Raw genomic sequence first — 19,830 nt, 5'->3', positions numbered from 1 at the left:
AAAACCTGAAGGCTGCTTTTTAAGGATGAAATATGAGCATACACAAGACTTCTCCCTGGAAGAACACATCCTTAGAATATATTTTTAAAAATGCTGGACAAGAGAATGCTTGTATCCTTAAACTGTGCCAGTTTCAGTGAAGAAATGTATCACACCTGCCACTCATTGTGTTGCCTGGGGAAGTCAGCATCTGTCCCTCTCCAGTCTTGCATGCTGGGATGTTCCTCACTTTATCACCAATAGTATTTATAATACTGTCAAGTACCATCAAGAAATCATCACATTTTCTGTTCAGAGATTAACAGTTTAGTATTCAGTCTTAAAAATAAGTCTGCATCAGCATCCATCTACATTTGTGGCCGTTTTGTCTGTACCAGAAAAAAAAAAGACACAGTAGATCTCCAGAGGAGAGTATGGCAGCAATCCAAAAATGGCAGATTAGCACAGCTTTTAAATTGGCCTGGCAGAGCTTTTTGTTATGTTTATCATGCTAAATGATCAGGATTAATGGTTGCCATGAGATTATCATCTTCATTCAAATTAAAGGTGTTAATAGCACAGAAGTTTCTAATTCACTGGAAAGTTGAAGTGGATTTGTTATAAACAGTCAGGAATTTGCTTTAAGATGGCATAAAATCCAGTTGGGTATTTCTCCATCTACACTCACCTCCCGTGTAATCCAGAGCAGGGAATATTAAGGTGAAATCAAAGACACTTTACATCAAGAATTATCAGGAATCCTCTGATAGAACAAACAGAATAACAGACAAAATACCACACCAGCTGACCATCAGAAAGACAGAAAGCTATTCAGCCGGTAGGCAGGTATTAGCTTCCAAACTGCTTCAACAGCATCTTTCCCCTTACAAGAAATACTCTTTCAGTGCTGACAGAGCACATCTATAACCAAAATGAAATATTCAGATCATGCTCACAGTGAAATCATCAACAGAAGAAACAAAGTCTGAAGTTCCAACTTTTAAGAGCTGCACCTTCAGAGAATTTCCAATGACTTTTCATATAGTCAAATAAACTTATGGAACAAAAACAAGTATGTTAGAACAGTGTAATGCTGCACTGAATGCTTTCAGAACATGAGGCAAAATTAAAATTAGTGAAGAAGATGATGCTTTACTAACCTCAATCCACAGGTCTACTTCTTTGCTTCATGGAGTTAGTCACTTGGTAAGGATGGGAGAAGTTAAGCATACAGTAAACTTGATTTAAGTAGAAATTTAATTAAAGGGGACTTTGCAATGCGTTTTCTTCACAGAAGATGATACTGCCTTAAATCCAGGAAAACATTACTTCTAATGTTATAATTTGTTGTTCCATTAAAAAAAAATGGGAGTATGGTCTCAGTTGTCTTAATGCATGAAGGTTAACAAGTGAGAAAGTGTATGTTCCAAAATTACTGGTGGTGTCAAAATGTTACAATATGAAGAGCTACAAGTGACAACTGATGTGAAATTGTGATCAAAGCCAAGACACTGCAGGTATATTTCAACAGCTGTCAGCTTCTTCGTAGAGCCAAGTAGTTCAGTGCCAAACCATTAACTCAATTTGATAGTAGCTGCACTTTGTGTAAGCAAGGTCTCTCTACTTGAAGGAAAATTAATTTTAAACGTTCTACACTAAGATCCCCAAATAATTGACTTTTGGTTTTATAAATAACAGGTTATCCAACAGCTGACTGAAGAGCCAACTAGAAAGCTAAGTCATTAAAAATAGAGTATCTTTAGTAATAGATACTATGCATATAACCCTTAAACTATAAGAAACTAGTGAAAATTAGAACCAAAGTCATAGTAACTACAATTTGATTACAGATCAGATCACAGACCACTCTAAATAAGAGATAGTAATTATGTCCCCCTGTTCAGAAATCTCCACTACTAACATCCAAATAAACAAGCATTCTTAGATAATCCTGTACCTGAAGTGAGATTAAAATTATTTTTCATCCTAAAGAAGCTAGACAGTTGTTATTTCAAAACCAGAAAGAATTAAAGAAAAGAAATACGTAACAGAAGTCAACCTCAAACAGTTAAGGACTCTACAAAAACTCTGGAGCTAATGAAAGATGTTTTGTCCTTTATTATTGTGTAATACTTTTATCACAGAAACGTAGTATTTACAAATATACACATATAGACTGCTGATCATAAAATGTTACTGAAGAATTAGTCAAAAAAATCAATATACAAAAACCAAAAACTTCCCAAAGATATTCTGCCTGAAAAAATTTAATGAAATTTCAAGGAGACAGTTCTGTACAGAAAGATAGGTTTTAGCTCCTCAAGTTCTGGTAATATTAGAGAGTTGTGAACCAAGTGAGCTACGCTCAGCTGTACATTTGAGATGAGGCAGTTTTAACGTTGTTCTTTTACATAATTTCTTGATGATCAGATCAACAGGTCTCAGGAGGCACTAGTTTGAATGTTTTTGGAAGCTGCAAGCATTGCTCTCACTTTGGCCATAAGATCCTGCACACAAGAGAAAAAACGATCAGGCTTGTTTGGGCTTTAAACAAAGATAAAGCATGTGACAGAAAAAGAAAAAAACAAAACTGCATGAAGGACTCTGATCACGTAAAATACTGAAATTCATGATCACTGGATAATAACAGTTTCCAGGCTAAGGAAGTGAAATAATTTGGAGAACGTTCATATCACAGCAACTGTTCTTGTAAGTCTGTTTTCACTGCAGTGCTACCAAGTGCTGTGCTTAAGTAACTGGAGTCGTTTCTAAACAACAAAACAAAGAAATCATCTTATCTGAAACAGAAAGAAATTGCATCTTCCTCAAAACTGTAATAAATACATAAATCTACTAACCAATCAAGGTAAAGAAAAAGTGCAAGAGCTCATTAAGGTGAAAGCACACACAATTCTTTAACAGAGAGCTTTTTGTAAAGCTGAGCCCAAAATTTACACAGCAGCACTATTTTTACATACAACAGTGAAAGAAACATTAAGACTACTGCGAACCCAAGAGCATTTCTCAATCTTGTCTGAGTATCCAGTGGAAACAGCCTTACAAAAGGAAATTTTCCACGTACACACATCTGATAATCGGGTTGCAAAACATGAGCAGAAAATAAAGAGTGTTTATCAGTAATAAATTACAGATTAATTAACACAGTTCTTCACACATGTAATGTAAATAATCCTTGGTACTTTTAAAGCATTTTTCATCCGAAGCTCTCAAAACACTTGATTGTAGAAATTCAGCATCACTATTTCACTTTGCAGATGTAAGGAAGTGAATGAGAATAGATACTAAAACCAGGGTAAACTAGCAGATTGGCAGTAAAAAAATCTTTCTAATAATGAGGCAAATTAAAATTTCTTTGGACCTTCACAGATAAAAACATGCCAAACTAAATTATGCCAGGAAATATCTTGGAGATACACAGAAGTCTAATTCTTCTTCCTTATTTTTTGAGAACTGTAAGAACTGCACTTTAATATCATTTCTAAGCTACTGAAAGGTGCATTTTAAACTGTACTGCAAGTCGATGTGCAGTGCTGGCGATATATGCTCCTCTTAGAGCTGCCCTTTCACAGAATCATAGAATCACCAAGGTTGGAAAGGACCTCTAAGGTCATCCAGTCCAACCATCCACCTACCACCAATATTTCCCACTAGGCCATGTACCTCAGTACAACATCTACACACTTCTTGATCACCTCCAGGGACAGTGACTCCACCACCTCCCTGGGCAGCCCATTCCAGCTCCTTTGAGCAATCAGATGAATACTAGCTAGCAAATCCTGTGGCATAAACAATATTTAATCCCAGAAACTCATGAACTTTACCTTTGTCTAAAAGAAGTATGTTTTTAAAAAGGTAAGGTATTTACTGTACTTTTAAGACTTAATGTCTCTACTCTTACCAGGAATTTCCATGCATTTCTCTGGTAGCTTATGAAGTGCTACGGTGTCAGTATTCCATTTTCTTTTGCCAGTGCCTGCACTTCCTATTTGATTGCATATTCTTGTTTATGGTTTCTTTTCAAAATGAATGACATATTTTATGTAAGATATTAGTCTACTTGTATTAATTTCCAATTACTTCTATTTCTCTAGAGGAACTAAATCTTGGAATGATACTGAAAGGATAATCTACTCATTAAAAAAAAAAAAAAAAAAAAAAAAGGGAATATAAAAAGCAATTCTGATTCTATATTGTAAATTTCCCAGAGCATAATAAAGAGCTTTCCTCCTCTACACTTGGCATACTGAATCGAAAGAAGTTCAAAACGCATGAAGTTTCTAAGAGGATGAGTAAAATTAAAAGTTTTAGAACAGTTTTTACCAGGCAGTAGCTTTTAAAAAAGAAACTGTATTATTTTGACAGAGAATAGATATCTTAAAACTGTGATAAGGATAGTGAATGCATTTAAATTACGGCATGCCACATAGATACAAATACCTGATACGGTTGTAGAAAGCTATGCTGTGAGCCACAGCAGGCTTGAATATAGCAACAAGTTCATAGGCATAAGCAGCAACAAGGGTAACACAAATGAGCTGTAGATATTGCTCAATGCAAAGCATGCAAACTAAAGTAAGCGTAAGAGGATACATTTTTCCTCCACTGACAACACTACAAACTTTGCTTGCCAAGACGTTCCTTCATTCTTTCATAGAACTTGTTAAGATCACTACATGATAAGACGGACTCTCAGTAATATCTGCTGCTTGCAGTTGGTGTATTGTTCTAGCATAACGTGGACTTTCATATCTTAACAGTATGCTGCATCATGATGAACAGGGCTTGATCTTTAAAGGTTTAATTAAACTTGAAAAGAGAGCTGCTACATAAGCAACAAAATTGCTTTTCTCATAAGCAAACAGATTGACAATAAACATGTCTCTATGCTGTATGCAAAGCTAGAACTGCACAAAGTATTATGAATTTCCTATGATGGACACACATAATTAAGCAACATGTTTAATTTGTCTATTTGTACCTGAGTGATTTTACTCTGCACTGAAGACACAATTGCTGAAGAGATTTGGCCATCTTTTTCCTGAGAAACTCCCCTAAAAAGTACAATCAGAATTAGAACAGCATATGTTTTCAAAATGAATTTCACTCATCACCACAATTTGGAGCACCACTGTACAACTATCTTATGCATTAGTCAAAAGTTCTATCATTCAACCAGAAGGCAGGATAAGGTCACAAGACTAACTCCTACACAACCGATTAAAAGAAATCTGAACAGGCTAGGGATTATCAGCAGGACTGTAGAATACTCTGTGGAAATAACCTAACTGTGAATTTCTCAGAGACCTGAAATTCAAACCATTCTGTTAAAATTTTTACTTCAAAGAGTTATCCCACTTAGTGAGAATTACAAACTTAGAATTACATTGTGGGATATTCCACACAACTGTTATCGTAGGAGTACGTCAAGATGTATACTTGAACAAGAAGCAGAACCTGTTTACCACACATAAGTGATCCTATTTCATCTCAAATGCAACATGAAAAATCCTTTGACAGATTAAATTTGTACAGGGATTTTCTATTTAAAATAGCAAGTGTAGCACAGAAAGTGTTATGTGTTTTCCAGGTTTTTAAATCTGATCCTGGATTACGTGAAAACTCCAGCAGACAACAGTGTCATTGTTAGACTGATGTACGCAGCACTGCTTTTCCAGTGCTCTCTACTTTAGTAAGCACACGTATGTATTTGCACACAGAGCTTCTTACCATCCAAAATATATCAAAAGACACATTCATAGTCAAGAGTCATCAGCATAAGAAAGCGTTATTACCTGGAGCGTTCCTGGCTGGATTCCCTGCTCTCCACAGGAGAGACGCTATTTGAATGCACAGAATTTTTGTGTGTGGATGGTTTGCCTGGTGACACAGCAGGTGAAGGAGACCTAGCTCTGGACTTAGTTCGTGATCTAGACCTCCTCTTCTTCTTCTTCTCATGGGGACTTCTGTGAGGAGAAAATACTCCATTGAAGGGTATCTATAGCAGCATGAAACTAGCTCAGTGGAAGGCACTTTTCACACTTCTAAAAGATTATGCAGTCCTCTTCCATAGAGCACATGCACTGAGGATGCATTACAGTTGTACCTCCATATCATACTTTTAAGTCCAACACTGCATTTCTCTGGCTGTATCAGAAGCTCTTTTTAATAAATTGCAATAAGCAACTGCTAGTATTTAAGGAGCCCACATGGAATACTACTTCCCAGGTACAGAGGAATTACAGACAGTATTTGATATTCTAAAGGGTAACAATGAAAAGTCTTTAATTGAAAATTTGCAGAATAACTTTGCTAGAAGTAAGTTCCTTTCCAAACAACATCAGTCACTTGGAATATAATGAGGAACAGAAGCATTTCTATTTCCCTGTATTTCTTAGCCCATAAATGAACAAACCATGGAACTATAGATAAGAAAAAGATCTGAAATGCAAATCCACAGTTGGTTTGCTTGCTTTTTAAAATTATCTCAAGTTGATGAATATGAAAAACAATCAGCTGAACTATACTGATGATGTTCTCATTCATACAAATCAATTCACTGGGGGCTGTCAAAAGATGGAAAACTATCTTATGAAACAATATAAATATTTTAAAAATCGCAGGTGAAAGTGATTGCTGCTTCCTACTCCACGAGAGAGACAGAAAAACAGCTTAAAGCCTAATCTTAATGGATGACAACAAAATTCTGTATGCTCAGTTTAGAAACCTTAAGGTATTACTGTATTTTGCATACACATTAGCTGCACATATAATGAATTTTAAAAATTCATTTGCATATTGACTTTAGAGACAAAATATTTCAAGCCTTTTGTGCACACACTTTCCAGATGCTTTTATTTTGCAACTGTTGATCAGAAATAACGGCGGTTATATTACCTCGATGGTAGCAGGTTCAGAGAGACTGCATGCAAGGTGCTCTCAAAACAGACATTACTTGTTTCATATTTCACATTCTATTCAGCCAGTAACATAATTGTTGAATGTAAAGCATACCATCTGCTAAGCTGGATTCTCCCCTTACTTGTGCAGATACAGTGAGTACCCAAGCAACTTTCAAATACCAGTAAGAATAACATAGCATATGACCTCTGTAGGGAGCCAAAGAAGATTTGAAACTCCAAATAAATCTCAAGTTTCACAGTCTGTAGATAGTAGTGTATTAATGCTTGCTAAATCAGTTGTACATTCAGCGTTCAAACATACTCACAATCAGGTTAAGAGGAACCAGTGCTTGGTTTTTCTTTATCCTCCACAGACGTATTTGTTTATTAAAACAGAGCCCCATAGCAAAAACATTTGAATTTTACGTAGAGATTATGCAATACTTCAGGCAACATTTAAAGTATCTTGTGATTCCAGAACATAACCTTCACTTGGATGAGCTGTACTTACTTGGATCGTGCACGTTTCCTACTATTTCCAGGACTATTACTAATGCGATAAGCTGTTGGAACACTCCTTTCCTCTCTCCGCCTTTCTGGTGTGTGAGCTCTCCTCCTAGGTGACCTTGATCGTGACCTAAGCAGGAAAAAACATCCAAAGGTTTGCTTTTTGTTACTTATGTTATTTGCACTGCTATTTTTATTTCAGTGGAATTGTGCTGTCACCAAAAGCAAACATATCACCATTCATATTTTTATTTTATACCAACATGGGGTACCTATTCTCCAAGACTTGTCAGTTGCACAAGAATTTCTTACCCACCCCACGCATTTAGGATGTAGTTATGCTTTTCAGTCCCAACAGTGGGGAAAAAGAACTTTTTTTCTTTCTTTTTTCCAGTATTGTGTGCTAACATCAGTATTTGTATTAGTAGGTGGGAATGTTTCTCTTCAGTGCAGTCACCTATTGTGGCAACAGAGTTTACTAATGCTGGTACACAGAAGTCCAATTTGGCCTGAAGCCTGGAACTGCCAGGCTTGACCTTGTCTTCTCAGATTAATGGTATGTTTTCAGAACTGCTGCATCATAGAGATAAATGCAAGTTTTTGTTTTCAATGCATCTCCAATACTGACAAGTCCAGGAAATTTTATCCCCGCTGCTGCAGAATAAACCTAATATAGCTAATATTTTCACCTGTGCAAGTGACCAACTACCCACAACTGGCATTGTTTGGCACTAGCACTTCAACTTTATTTTTTTAGTATTTTTTCCTAGAAAAAGACCAAGATGAAAATAAAGAATGCATGCCCAGTTAAGATCAGAGATCAACTTAACAGCATAACTCTTTTTTTTTCTATGATCTGCAATTAAGTGGATATGAAAAAAAGTGAGTATTTTTTAATAACCAAATAAATTGAATGAGAAAAGTCCTGAAGGATGGAAGGGAAAGGGAGATAAGGTTGAGAAGGGGACAAGATAAGGTTCCAGCTTGAAAAAAAAAAAAAAAAGAAAGAAAAAACACCAGACCCAAGATGTACCCCCAATTCTTTGTAGCTGCAGTTAATTTTGATCCCACTGACCTATATAGTTCTAATAATTTGTTTGCTTTCAAGTTTGTCTATGTACTACAGGTACACCATTCCATGTATACCAAGCACTCATTCTCTTTCATTCTCTTGCAGTGACCAAAAGAGAAGCAATTTGTGAAATCACTGATCTTCTGAAGACTTAAAACTGTATATTTAGCATATACACACGTTCCTGAGCCATTTCTCTTATACCTACAACAGAATGGATCGATTGAAAATGAATAAGTAATCACAATGGCAGTTAAGTGTTGCAAATTAACTGCTCAGTCCCTTAGAAATCTGATCTTTACCAGGCCTTTCAGAAGGAATAAAAAAGGAAAAAAAACAACAGATCATAAAGTTTGGGTCAGTCAGACACCTTGACATTTTACCAGGATTTCCCTCAAAAGAGCGCCAGCAGTCAAATCTTTTCGTTGTCGAAGCTGCCTGATAACTTTCCCGCTCTGTTGCTGCTGCCACTGATGAGCTGCTCAGACTCGGTTCCATGCTCAGTGTCCCTGTGGATGCTGTGAGTCTGTGATACGGAGGCACACACTTCACATTCAGAATAAAATGTGCTAGTTTTGGTATTAACTAGAATCCTGAAAAGGCTCCCTTAACCAAAAGCTGAACCTTAGTGAAACATGCCTATATGGACCAGCCTAAAAAAAGTCCAAACAATCAGAAAGAAAAATGCATTAGCTTCATTTTTATGAACTGGATATGATGGTTTTGGTTTTACAACATTCTTCCAATCGCTAAACGTTAAGAACTCCGGCCATTAGTTTCAAACAATTAAAAACAGCTTAACAGTTTTACTGTGACATTACAATTATTACCTTCATTACACTATTATTTCAAGACACTCCATTCCTTTAAAGTCAATAGAACTTGTATTAAGAAGCGTCCCAGAAGTTCAAAGGATTACAAAGCTTGGCATGTCTCATTACAACATTAGAATTAAAACTAAGTGAATTGATACTGCCTCAAAAGTAAGAGAATTGGTTTGGAACAAAGAGCAGTTACTTCCACGTTTCATTTTTCTGCAGATGAGGCAAAAAGTATCTCTCTCACACACACGGTATAAAGACAGTATAAAGAAATAGGATCAATATTCAACAGTTCCAAATTTCCATCTCTACTCTTGTTCAAAATAAACTTTCAGATTTCAACTAACCAAATCACTACACCATTCAATAAGCAAAGAGCATTTCTCCATCTCCTCCTCTCACACAAACCACACTTTCACAAATACACCATTAGCTCAGACGCGCTGCAGAGAGATCCACTGATAGAAAATAGATGCAGATAAACACAGTTGTTCCTTACTCTTACTGTCCACTTGCGAAATCAAACTTTCCACTGAGGCAGCATACCTCAAACTTCAGCAACTGACAATGTACACAATTCACGTGGACTTTTTAAGGCACCTCCAAGATGATTAGAAGCAAGGTACCACAAAGCATTTACTAGAATCGACCAGAAGGCGCCAAAGTCGGTTTGCCAACAAGGATTTAACACATGTGCCTCATTTTTGACATTAATTACTTATTTATAATAGTTATCTCTTTGGTACTAACATCTCCAAAATAAGCCACACTGGAATACCTTACAATTAAGTTTTTTTACATGGCTTACTCTTTCTATGGCTTTTGTTTAACTTGTCATGTTGGTCTAGAATTAAAGCTGGACCATCCGAGGAGCTTTACGGGACTGTTTGCACCCGAGCTCCCTGAATTAGCCACACTTTCTCACCCAGTGCTCAACCATTGTTTCAGGCCATAACTTGGCAATTACCATGCATGAGAAATAATTTTCTACACTAAATATGGGAATATGAAAAGAAAGAAAAAAATCACATCTAGCTAAGCACCAACATTTGCCTCTTCTGGGGAAATTACTAAGACAAGGCATTATTTTTCCAAAACATTTGAGAGACAAAACACTTGAGTGTCTCAGTGGGTTTTGAATCAGCCTCCCACTCTTCATTACTTGATTATTTTAACACCTTTCAAGTTTCAGGAGCAAGAGCTTTAATTTTGGAAATATACTGTTTATGTTAAGGTATAGCAAACACTCAGCAAAGCTTGGCTAACTATCACAATCATTTCTTGTACAATGTCAGACTGTGTGGATAATTTTTCAAGGACCTAATTAGAAATACAGGGCTAGAAAAACCTCAAGAAATCAGACTCCTTAATACTTTCCAAACCATCATTCTTAATGCAGAAATTTCCCATGATGAAGCTTTTACAAGCTGTATTAACCACTGAGAAACTATCAAAAGCTTTCTAGTCTCTCTTCTATCAATTTACATCCATTACTTACTGTCCAAACCCTAGAAACTGAAGAATAATGTTCTACACCTCTCTTTTTGGCATACACAATGACTCAATTAATCATTCTCCAGTTTTTTCAGTCATCATTCTAATTCTCTCCCCCTCACCCTATCTAAAGCCAAACAAATCAACAATAAAAATATTTCCCATTTTAAACATATCTCTATAAATCTTATTTGCAGTTCTGGAACTTGTCTTCTAGCTGAGGATTCACTCTATCAATACTATGTAACACCTGCTTGTCTTGCCTGACTTCTTCCAATGTCAAATTTTTACTATATTCCCATCAGCCTACTCCTCACTGATAAATAACAAAAAATATGTGATAAAATGATACATTTCCATAAAAGTAAACCAATACAGTCACCACATCAAGATCCAAGAAGAAGGTATTCTTTGTTAATTAGAGAATCTCAAGCAGAAGTTTAGTTACAATCTTGTGATATGTTGTAGTTAGTAAGGTAAATTTTGATTTCTAACAGGTCTCTTGATCAGAAGTCTCACATGTGTCCTGCAGAAATCTCAATGTGAACAGCTGACCACTCAGCACTGATGATACTGCCTTAAGTTCCCGTACTCAATTGGTTTCTGAACGGAAGACCCTCCAGAGGTCTTTGAACTGGTACGCTCAAATCAGAAAATATGATAAACGAGAGTCCTCTCCTGTTCAGTTCTAATCTGGCTAAAGTTTTATGATGTGCAAAATGTTCTCAGTGCAAGAATTGGTGCAGTTCTGAAAATTCAGCCAGCCAGCAAAAACACTGGACTTCTCAAGTGTATCATTCAACAGAGATCTAGGAAAAATCCATCCAAACTTAATCAGGTGTTGTGTTGACTCATTACGTTAGGACTACTATGTAACTATTAATCAATTTGTGCCAGAAGGCGCGTTCAGCATCGCACACAAAGATCAGCCTCACTGAGCAGCATACACAGGTGCTGATAAGAATCTTCTCAGATGATTCTTTTTCAAGGTGCTAGAAAAGAATATATATTTTTTAAATCATCACACTCACGTTACTAATTCTATCCTTATTTTTACCACTGATAAATAAAATAATGGATAAAAATACGAATCGTAGCTTGAATTAAGAGATGCTGGAGCTCCGAGTGAAGATACTTGACAGGGAGTCAAAAAAAAAAAAAAAAAAAAAAAAAGGTGATTCAGTTGATGAGATTTCTCCTCAAGATATCTTTAACTCTGAAAAGACTCATATTCAATTCATATGCAAGGAAAGCTTAATTTAGCACCATTCCATTTACACATTAGTTATGTACAAAAAAGGAATGGTACCAGATTCTGGAATGCAGCTAATAACATACATAGTACTGTGACTTCCAGTTAGTTGAATAAGCAGTGTGTCAGACTGATTGTTTAAGGCCAAGTTATGCTCATTTAATTTCTTTCATCTCTGAACAACAGAGATGTCTTCAGTAAAGTACCATACCAAACCTAAAAAAACCCAGTAGAAAGTAACATGTTGTAAAGCATTAACACTTGCTCACATTACCATACGTAGACACTTTGTTAAATAAACAACAGCAACAAAAGTACAGGGAAGATATACGACGAGCAGATCTGTCACATCACCATCAAGAGCTAGAAAAAAATTGAGAAATAACTGGGCCATCTGTTTCTGGGGAAGAAGCATTTATGCCACAGGCATGTCCACTAAGATAATAAATAATTCTGCATCAGACACACACATAGCTAAGGTAGTATTTATAGGCACAATTCATTTGAACTACAAGTTACAGAAATACTGTTTAGGTATTCTGTTGCATGATCCAGAGACTATAACCCCAATAATATGCCTTTCTGACCAACTGCAGTGACTGCTACGTGGCCTGACATTAGGACAAGACAAAGTTTACACACAGCAAACTTTAAAGGTTCTGAAACTCAAACGTCTTAGATGTAATTAACAACATTAATGGAACATAATATGTATTCACTTACAGCTGGATAATTAACATAATGTATTTACCCTTATTAATAACCAAATACACAGTGAACTGTGCTGGGCTACACTCTCCTATGGCTTCCTTCACCAATTCTGTTTTCACCCTTCTTGGATGCCTGCCACATCTCTCCAGTCAATTCATCAATCACATCTTTTCATATGCTACCCAATTGCTTGCCTTCCTTCTGAACTTTGCTGTTCAACTACCTGGTTCTCTTTCCTTATTTCTTGCGTTAATATTGTGTCCTGGTTTCAGCTGGGACATATTGTTACTGTACTGCAGCAACAGGCACAAATTCCTCCTTTTGTTATAATCAGACACATATTGCCAAGTACTTCACAGACCAGAGTGAAATTTACTGATGAACATTTTGCACTGTGTAATTAGAAATGAATGATTATTCCATTAGAAAATATTTTCAGAGAAAGTTCATTAAAAAATATTTTCAGAGCTTTCCCACCGTTCATATTTGCTCACTGTCTTCAGGGTGACTATATCTCATCTAATGGGTATGAAAATGAAACATAATTAAAGAAGTGCAAAAACATTTTCAGTATTAGCCACACAGCACTAAAGAACATGGTTGGTTTCCAAACCCACCTTGAATGCCTGACAGTCCTATAGGCAGTGGGAAGTGAGTGCTTTGCTTTTGAATGTGATCTAGATCTGGTCTTAGATGATGAATGATACTTGAAAGGTGATCGAGATCTTGACCGAGATCTTTTCTTGTGTTTTTTTCTCTTTTTTTCTTTTTCTTCATCCCGAGGAGGATCTCTGCTTTTGCTTGAAGGCCTTTCTGCTGCAGAAGTTCTGCTAACTTCTAAGGCAGGTAACGTTCTGACTGCAGTCACAGGACATGATATACTACTGACACTCTGAAATTAAATGTAAACAAAGAACAACAGCATTCAGATCTTTAAGTTGCCTACAGATCTTCAAAAAGTCATACACGTGTAAGCAATGCATAAGTGTCTCCAATCCTTTACACTAACAGAGGGCTACATCTACTCCTGTGCATGACACATAAGTACACACTACCAGCAAAGAAACTTCAGATATCCCACTTGGTAGCCTTGTCAATATACATTCATATACATTTAAATAGAAGAAAAGCAGGATAACAAGTACAACAGCAAGGAAGATAGTAACTAATAATATTCTTACTTTTTTTTTTTTTTTTTACTCATTTTGTGAAAAATACAACCCTCTTAAGAAAACAGTTGTTAATAACAGTTTAACCTTCCATTACTGTTTTAAATCCTCAGTGCATCAGCATTACGTAAAGCACGTGTAAGTAAGGTTCCCATCTCCAAAAGTATGGATCTAACAGCATTTAATGGAGGCTCATACAGTCCCTCACAGTTATACAGACAAGCTGTAATACACATGCTAAGGCTGTCACCTTAACTAGGACATAGTCCTGAAGTTTTCATCTTTAACTTTTAGAAGAAATGTATTCTAAAAAATGGATACTATCAGATAGCTTTTTATCCATTTGTCCCTTCATTTATAAAGGGCTAAATTTAAGAATACAATCAGGATCTACTGATACTCAACATCAAGTTTTGAAGTCAGTTTCCTCCCTGAGCTCTGCTAGTTTGATAAGAACCTCAAGGAAAACAGCAAAATGAAATACAACTGATAGAAGTCATTTCTGTACTTTATGAAATAAGTTTTCTTGCACGTATAGGGTTGGAACAAAGACAAAAGTTATAATCCTAACAATGGAGCAGGTCCTTGCTCAAATCATGTTTAGTCAGTCAGTAATTCTGACTACAATTAAGACAATTAAGCAAAACCTACCACACTCGAAGAAGTTTTCAAATTATCTGCTCATACCCAAAAGTATTCTACTCAGCACCTTGTGTAGAACAATTCAAGTCAGGCACTGTCAATACGCTCCTCATTTCAAAATCTGTCATTCCTTCAGCTGCCATTTCAAGGCAACTGGAAAAAACAGTTTCCCTATCATAATTTCTGCTCCACCTGATCTGACACTTTCACTGTTTGATACAAGAACGCTCACCGTGACCAGAATGGAAACTAATACATTAAAAGCCAAAGTAACCAAATTAGAAGCAGGTGATCTTTTCCTCTCTCTTTACCCCTCTCCTACTGTGAATATGTCAAGGCAATAATTGAGTACGTTTGAATAATAAGAAATTCGGTTTTGCTTTACGTTAGAGCAATGACTCTTTCCTGAGATTTAACTGATAACTGTTATCACAATATTTACAAAAACAGCAATAAAGCAGCACTAAAGTGGTTTGCTTCAAGGGCTGTAAATATTTTCAGTCATGATCATTTGAGTGACTGGTTTACTGGTGGCCTATTTCCAATTTCACTAACTTCACAATCCACGTGCAATTCCAGACACCTCATTTCCAAACTCAAGGGTTTCCTCAGAGACTACTGCAGCCTACTTTTGTTCCTTCACAATGTTATTCATGTCTTTATACAGTACCCCAGCCTTTTCTTTGAACACTGCTGAATATGTAATAGACCATTTTGCCTTGAAGTAGATAACTCTAATAGCCTGAAACAAAATAGCTGTAGGCAAAGTAGAGTTAAGAGGCAAACAAGATGAGAAAGAAAAAACAACATTTTTCAGTGCCCGAGTTTATTTGGCTGCATGAAACATCAGCTATTATACCACTACCAAAAAGGAAGTTAATAACTGAACAACACGGGTACTTTTAGCTTACACTCAGAGACTATTTCAGCAATCAAAATGAAGAACCCCCTCCAATGCTAAGTATCCCTACACAGATACCAAAAGCACTGGGTGCTGAAATGGAGGTCTCCCCTTGTCTTACAGGACACTCACCACTCCTAGAGTGTTCATCTCTTAGCTGCTCCAACTTACTAATGAACCATATTTGGAAAGCTCCAGCAGAAACCATACTGAGATAATGGAAAGATCCTCCAAATGAACACATAGGTCCCAAGTGAAAGACTACAGCTAACACAGAGAGAGAAGCCACATATCAGCCAAGCTGAGGCAGCACCGCTGGGACCAGGTGCTCAGAAGTCTTCAGGTTCCAACAGCAGGATCAGCTGCCAATAAACATGCTGAGCCCCTCAGCTGCAGCTCTGTTTGCCATCAACATAAAAATCATCAACAAAATGGCTGGAAACAGACCTGGAGGCAGAGCTCTGTGAAATAACTAAATGCCAGCAAGTTGCCAGGGCACACACAAAAATTTCAGTGTATATAAATACTGCTTCAGAATAAATCTTTGAAAGAAAACAAAACTGCCTTGTGTCTCACAAATGGAAGATGCTGTCAGCGACTTGAGCTTTTACAAGGGAAAACTGATCCGTGCAAACTAAGGTAACAGATGCAAGAGACTGGAAGTGGGAGTGGAGGAGTGGAGCAAATAAACAGAAACTCAAAGCCAGTGCAGATACTGGCTAAGCATTTCCAAAATGCTGTGTTACTGATCAGACTGTGCAAACCTGCAGGTCAGCAGAATGCAATTTCAGGAAGTGTGGCAGCAAGCTGGTTACCCGACAAGATTTACGATGCATCTCAAGGGAAGACAGATTAACATTTTTTGAGAGCTCTGCTAGGAAATTTTCCAGGAAGCGTTCAACGAACCACGCTTCTTTGCCCACCTAGGACAACAGCCTCTTTTTTCAGCCCTCCCTAAATATATAGTGTCAGACTATTGGAGTTCCTCCTCAGTGTTGTATTTGGATCACTGAGGGAAATTCTTATAAAAGAAAGCTTCCTAAAATAAACATTCCTTGTGAGAAACAATTCAAACATGCTTCTTTAGAAAACAAAGATGACCAAACAACTCTTCTTTAGCAGCAATGGGTTAGGAAAGAGCTCTCTCTCTCAGGAAGGTTTTACAGCTATGTGAGAACAAAACCAGAAGACCAGTTCATAACAAGGCACTTATTTGCAGTATCCTAAGAGCAGGACACACACAGTTTTTCAGGGGTTACATTACCTAATCAATACTCAAAAGCAACGTCTGAAGTGAACCAAAAAGGTGCCTATCACAGCAGAACAAAACACTGGCACTGTTCCAGGTGCAAATTAAATTAACTGGTAAAGAGCATTACAACTTAACTAACACTCCTGCAGCTGGACAGTATTTTTTCTGCTCCAAACAGCTTTATTTTGCATTAATTTGAATCTTTATTAGATCAAAGTTGGAAAGAGAGAAGGATGTTACAACTGCAAAGAGTTAATAACTTATTTTATTGAAATGTGAAATCGCTTCACACCCTGCTCTACCACAGAACCTTTTTCACTGCAGATTCCCCCAAAGACTATGCTGAAATATTCCCTGACAGAGAAGTAATAAGTAACTGTCTACCAGCAATGAAAACATAGTATTGCTTTGTGCACCAAAGAGAGCAGAGTTATTACCTTAAGAAGATTTCATTAGTCCTACCCTAAATAAAATAAATTACCCCAAAGCAATTAAAAGAGTGATAAAAACACTTGTTCTTATAGAACAAATTAAATACTAGATACTCAAAGACCCAACTGTTTCATCTCTGTTCAGCTGCTGCACGGATGTACAGCAATTAACACTGCACTGACCATCAGAATTTCTTTGAAAACAGAACTTCTCATTTTCAATTCTGAAAGGCCACTGCAAAAAAAAAAAAAAAAAAACAAACAAACAAAAAAAAAAACAAAAAAACCTGTGGTTGTGAATCTGTGTTAGTTACATGGAGCTGTATGTTGGGGTTGGACTCGATGATCTCTGGAGGTCCCTTCCAACCCCTACAATTCTGTGATTCTGTATGCCTTTTTACCCTCAGTAACACGAAGGATAAAATTCAAGCCATAGAACATTCCTAGTAATTACAGTGTAAAGAATTACAACTCTCACGTAGTTTTTTGTTTTGTTTTTTAGTGATAGGTTCTTGCAGTAAAAAAAAACCAACAAGTTCTAAATGCCAGCAAGATCTCCACTACTTGTGCCCCAATGCCACACCAGTATGCAGTCTTCTGAAAAAGTAAAATAAAGGAAATTTCCAAACAGACTAGCTAACAACCCCACCAATCATTCCATGTTAAACAGAAGATAATGATACATATATTCTGAACAAAACGTCAAGTGAGAAATGGATGACCCTAAAATGTTTGAAAGCTTTTTTGTTCCTCTGAATACTAAGCTTCTGGGATTCATTATGCAGTTACATTCTGATCACAAACCGATTTTTTATTAAATTTACATGCAAACAGAATATTATGTTATAAATGATCATTATTCTAGGGAAGCATACAGTAATACCTACTGCCTATTGCTCAGAAAGCTGGATCATCTGCAGCAGAAAATGTGAAAGATGCACGTGACCTGCAGTTCTTGATAGCCCTGTTAAGCTTGGAAAAACTTGAATAACACCTTGTTTTTAAACCTGTACTACAGCTTCTATGTCTCTTGTAAACAGACCAGTCTGCACACACACAGAAAAGAATACTGTTATACACAGGACAAAAGTAAGGACAAGCCATCTGAGAAAGAAGCAAAAACCAGGTCTTCAAAAGAGAAAGGATGAAAGAGCCAAAACAAGTTAAGTATTGCTTTGTTCTACAGAATCTTTATATTCAGAGGCACAATAGCAGATGACATTAGGGACAAGCCAATCAAATTATGTGCTTGCTTGTTTTTGCAGCACTATGATAGTGGACTTTTCCCCCTTGTTTAAGTTTGATTTTAGAGTTTATATAGGTAACAGTTTGGATACAGCCAACTGTCTTTTACATACAGATTAAAGTACTTATCCATAAAGCATTTCTGACAAGGTAAAGCCGAGAGATGAGCAGAATACTCACTAGTTGATAACCATCATCAGTGATAACCATCACCAGACATGCTATTAGATAAATCATGCCTCGTATACAAAAATTACACTGTCCTACACATGCAGAACACCCGCCAGTGCACTACATAGCTGCTTTGAAGAAGTCAGATAGACCAAGCTGCAGGGAGCACATAAAGCTCTGCCCAGCCAGCCACCAGCACTGCCCCCTCCTATTTTTGTCACCACTGTCCCATGTTGTCTGTTGTACCAGTAAATTCTAGGAGATGCCCTCTCTCTTAACTGACTCCAACGGTTCCTTAAGACTTCTTCCTTTGACAAAGAATATACCTCCGCATTTGTGTCTGACTGACTGCAATTTCTCTTTATTGACAAACCCCGCAGATTTCTCAGCATGATTTTCTTGCTACAAAAGCATGCACTGATCGCATACATGAACACAGAAAGGGAGAGGCTACTCGGTTGCTGTTACTCATGTCTCCAAAAAGGGCAGACTTCACATGCTGCAATGTTACTGGAAGCTGATCAGCTTGGGAAACCGAGCTAGTGCCATGTTTCACAAGCACTGCTGGAAGGAAGGACTAGGCTGCACCCTGACTGTTCTCCTGCAACACTCCAAAGAAGGGTGAGGATCTGTTTCAGAAAAGCTGTGCTGCTTTGCTGCTCAAGCTCAATTATTAGCTTTCTGCTCCTCTTGCTTCATTTCACTTTAAAGGAAAGCAGGAAACAATATAAAACAAAGAATTGAGCTAGGGGAAAAAGTGGATCAAACTGTTTTTGTGATCCATCTGAAGCCAAAAAGCTTCCACGCTCTATATTCTATGGTATCGACTGCCCTTCACATGCAGTTAGTGCAATCAATTGTTTTCAAAGACGTAACATATACTCAATATCAGCCATTTTCTTAAGAAAAGCAAGGTATCAGGAAAATCTGACAGAGGTCAAAAAAGCTTTGCTCATTTAACGCATTTCTACACAGTGTGATAAAGGTTTTCAGCATCACTCTACACTGAGAATACGCATAAATAGCATGACTAGTTTTTATGCAGTATTTTGGCAAGGACAATCTCATGGGAATTATGCATCTCCCATGGAAATTCTCAACCCACTTTCATGCCTTATTGTATTTTTCAACCACTTACGCAATTTTTGAGACAGATTTTAAGCTACAAATAACCACTGTACTACATTGACTCTATGACCACTGCGCATCAACTTTTGCTCCCTGGATCCACACTGGTTGCTTCTATTCACAAAAGGGAGGTGA

At 37.0% G+C, this 19,830-nt stretch overlaps 1 protein-coding gene across 15 annotated transcripts in view; it reads right to left on the bottom strand.

The window, feature by feature from the left end:
- The window catches only part of LOC122165499 (splicing factor SWAP), a 52,522-nt gene that overhangs the window by 10,482 nt on the left and 22,210 nt on the right, over positions 1–19,830 (bottom strand). For 12 of the 15 annotated variants that reach the window (XM_042828501.1, XM_042828502.1, XM_042828503.1 and 9 more), the window contains 6 exons: positions 13,374–13,648; positions 8,849–9,004; positions 7,411–7,536; positions 5,793–5,963; positions 4,979–5,051; positions 156–2,486 (listed from right to left, as the gene is read on the bottom strand). In XM_042828501.1, the coding sequence (XP_042684435.1) occupies positions 2,421–2,486; positions 4,979–5,051; positions 5,793–5,963; positions 7,411–7,536; positions 8,849–9,004; positions 13,374–13,648 (867 nt within the window). In that variant the 3' untranslated portion in view covers positions 156–2,420. Of the gene's footprint in view, positions 1–155; positions 2,487–4,978; positions 5,052–5,792; positions 5,964–7,410; positions 7,537–8,848; positions 9,132–13,373; positions 13,649–19,830 lie in introns of those variants that run through there. The other 3 variants (XM_042828511.1, XM_042828512.1, XM_042828516.1) reach the window with 3 other exon arrangements.

Source organism: Centrocercus urophasianus, unplaced genomic scaffold (assembly GCF_019232065.1).
Source record: "Centrocercus urophasianus isolate 14NV4802_14NV808 unplaced genomic scaffold, USGS_Curo_1.0 seq_30, whole genome shotgun sequence".
NCBI lineage: Eukaryota > Metazoa > Chordata > Aves > Galliformes > Phasianidae > Centrocercus > Centrocercus urophasianus.
This window is presented reverse-complemented; position numbering and strand designations above follow the sequence as displayed.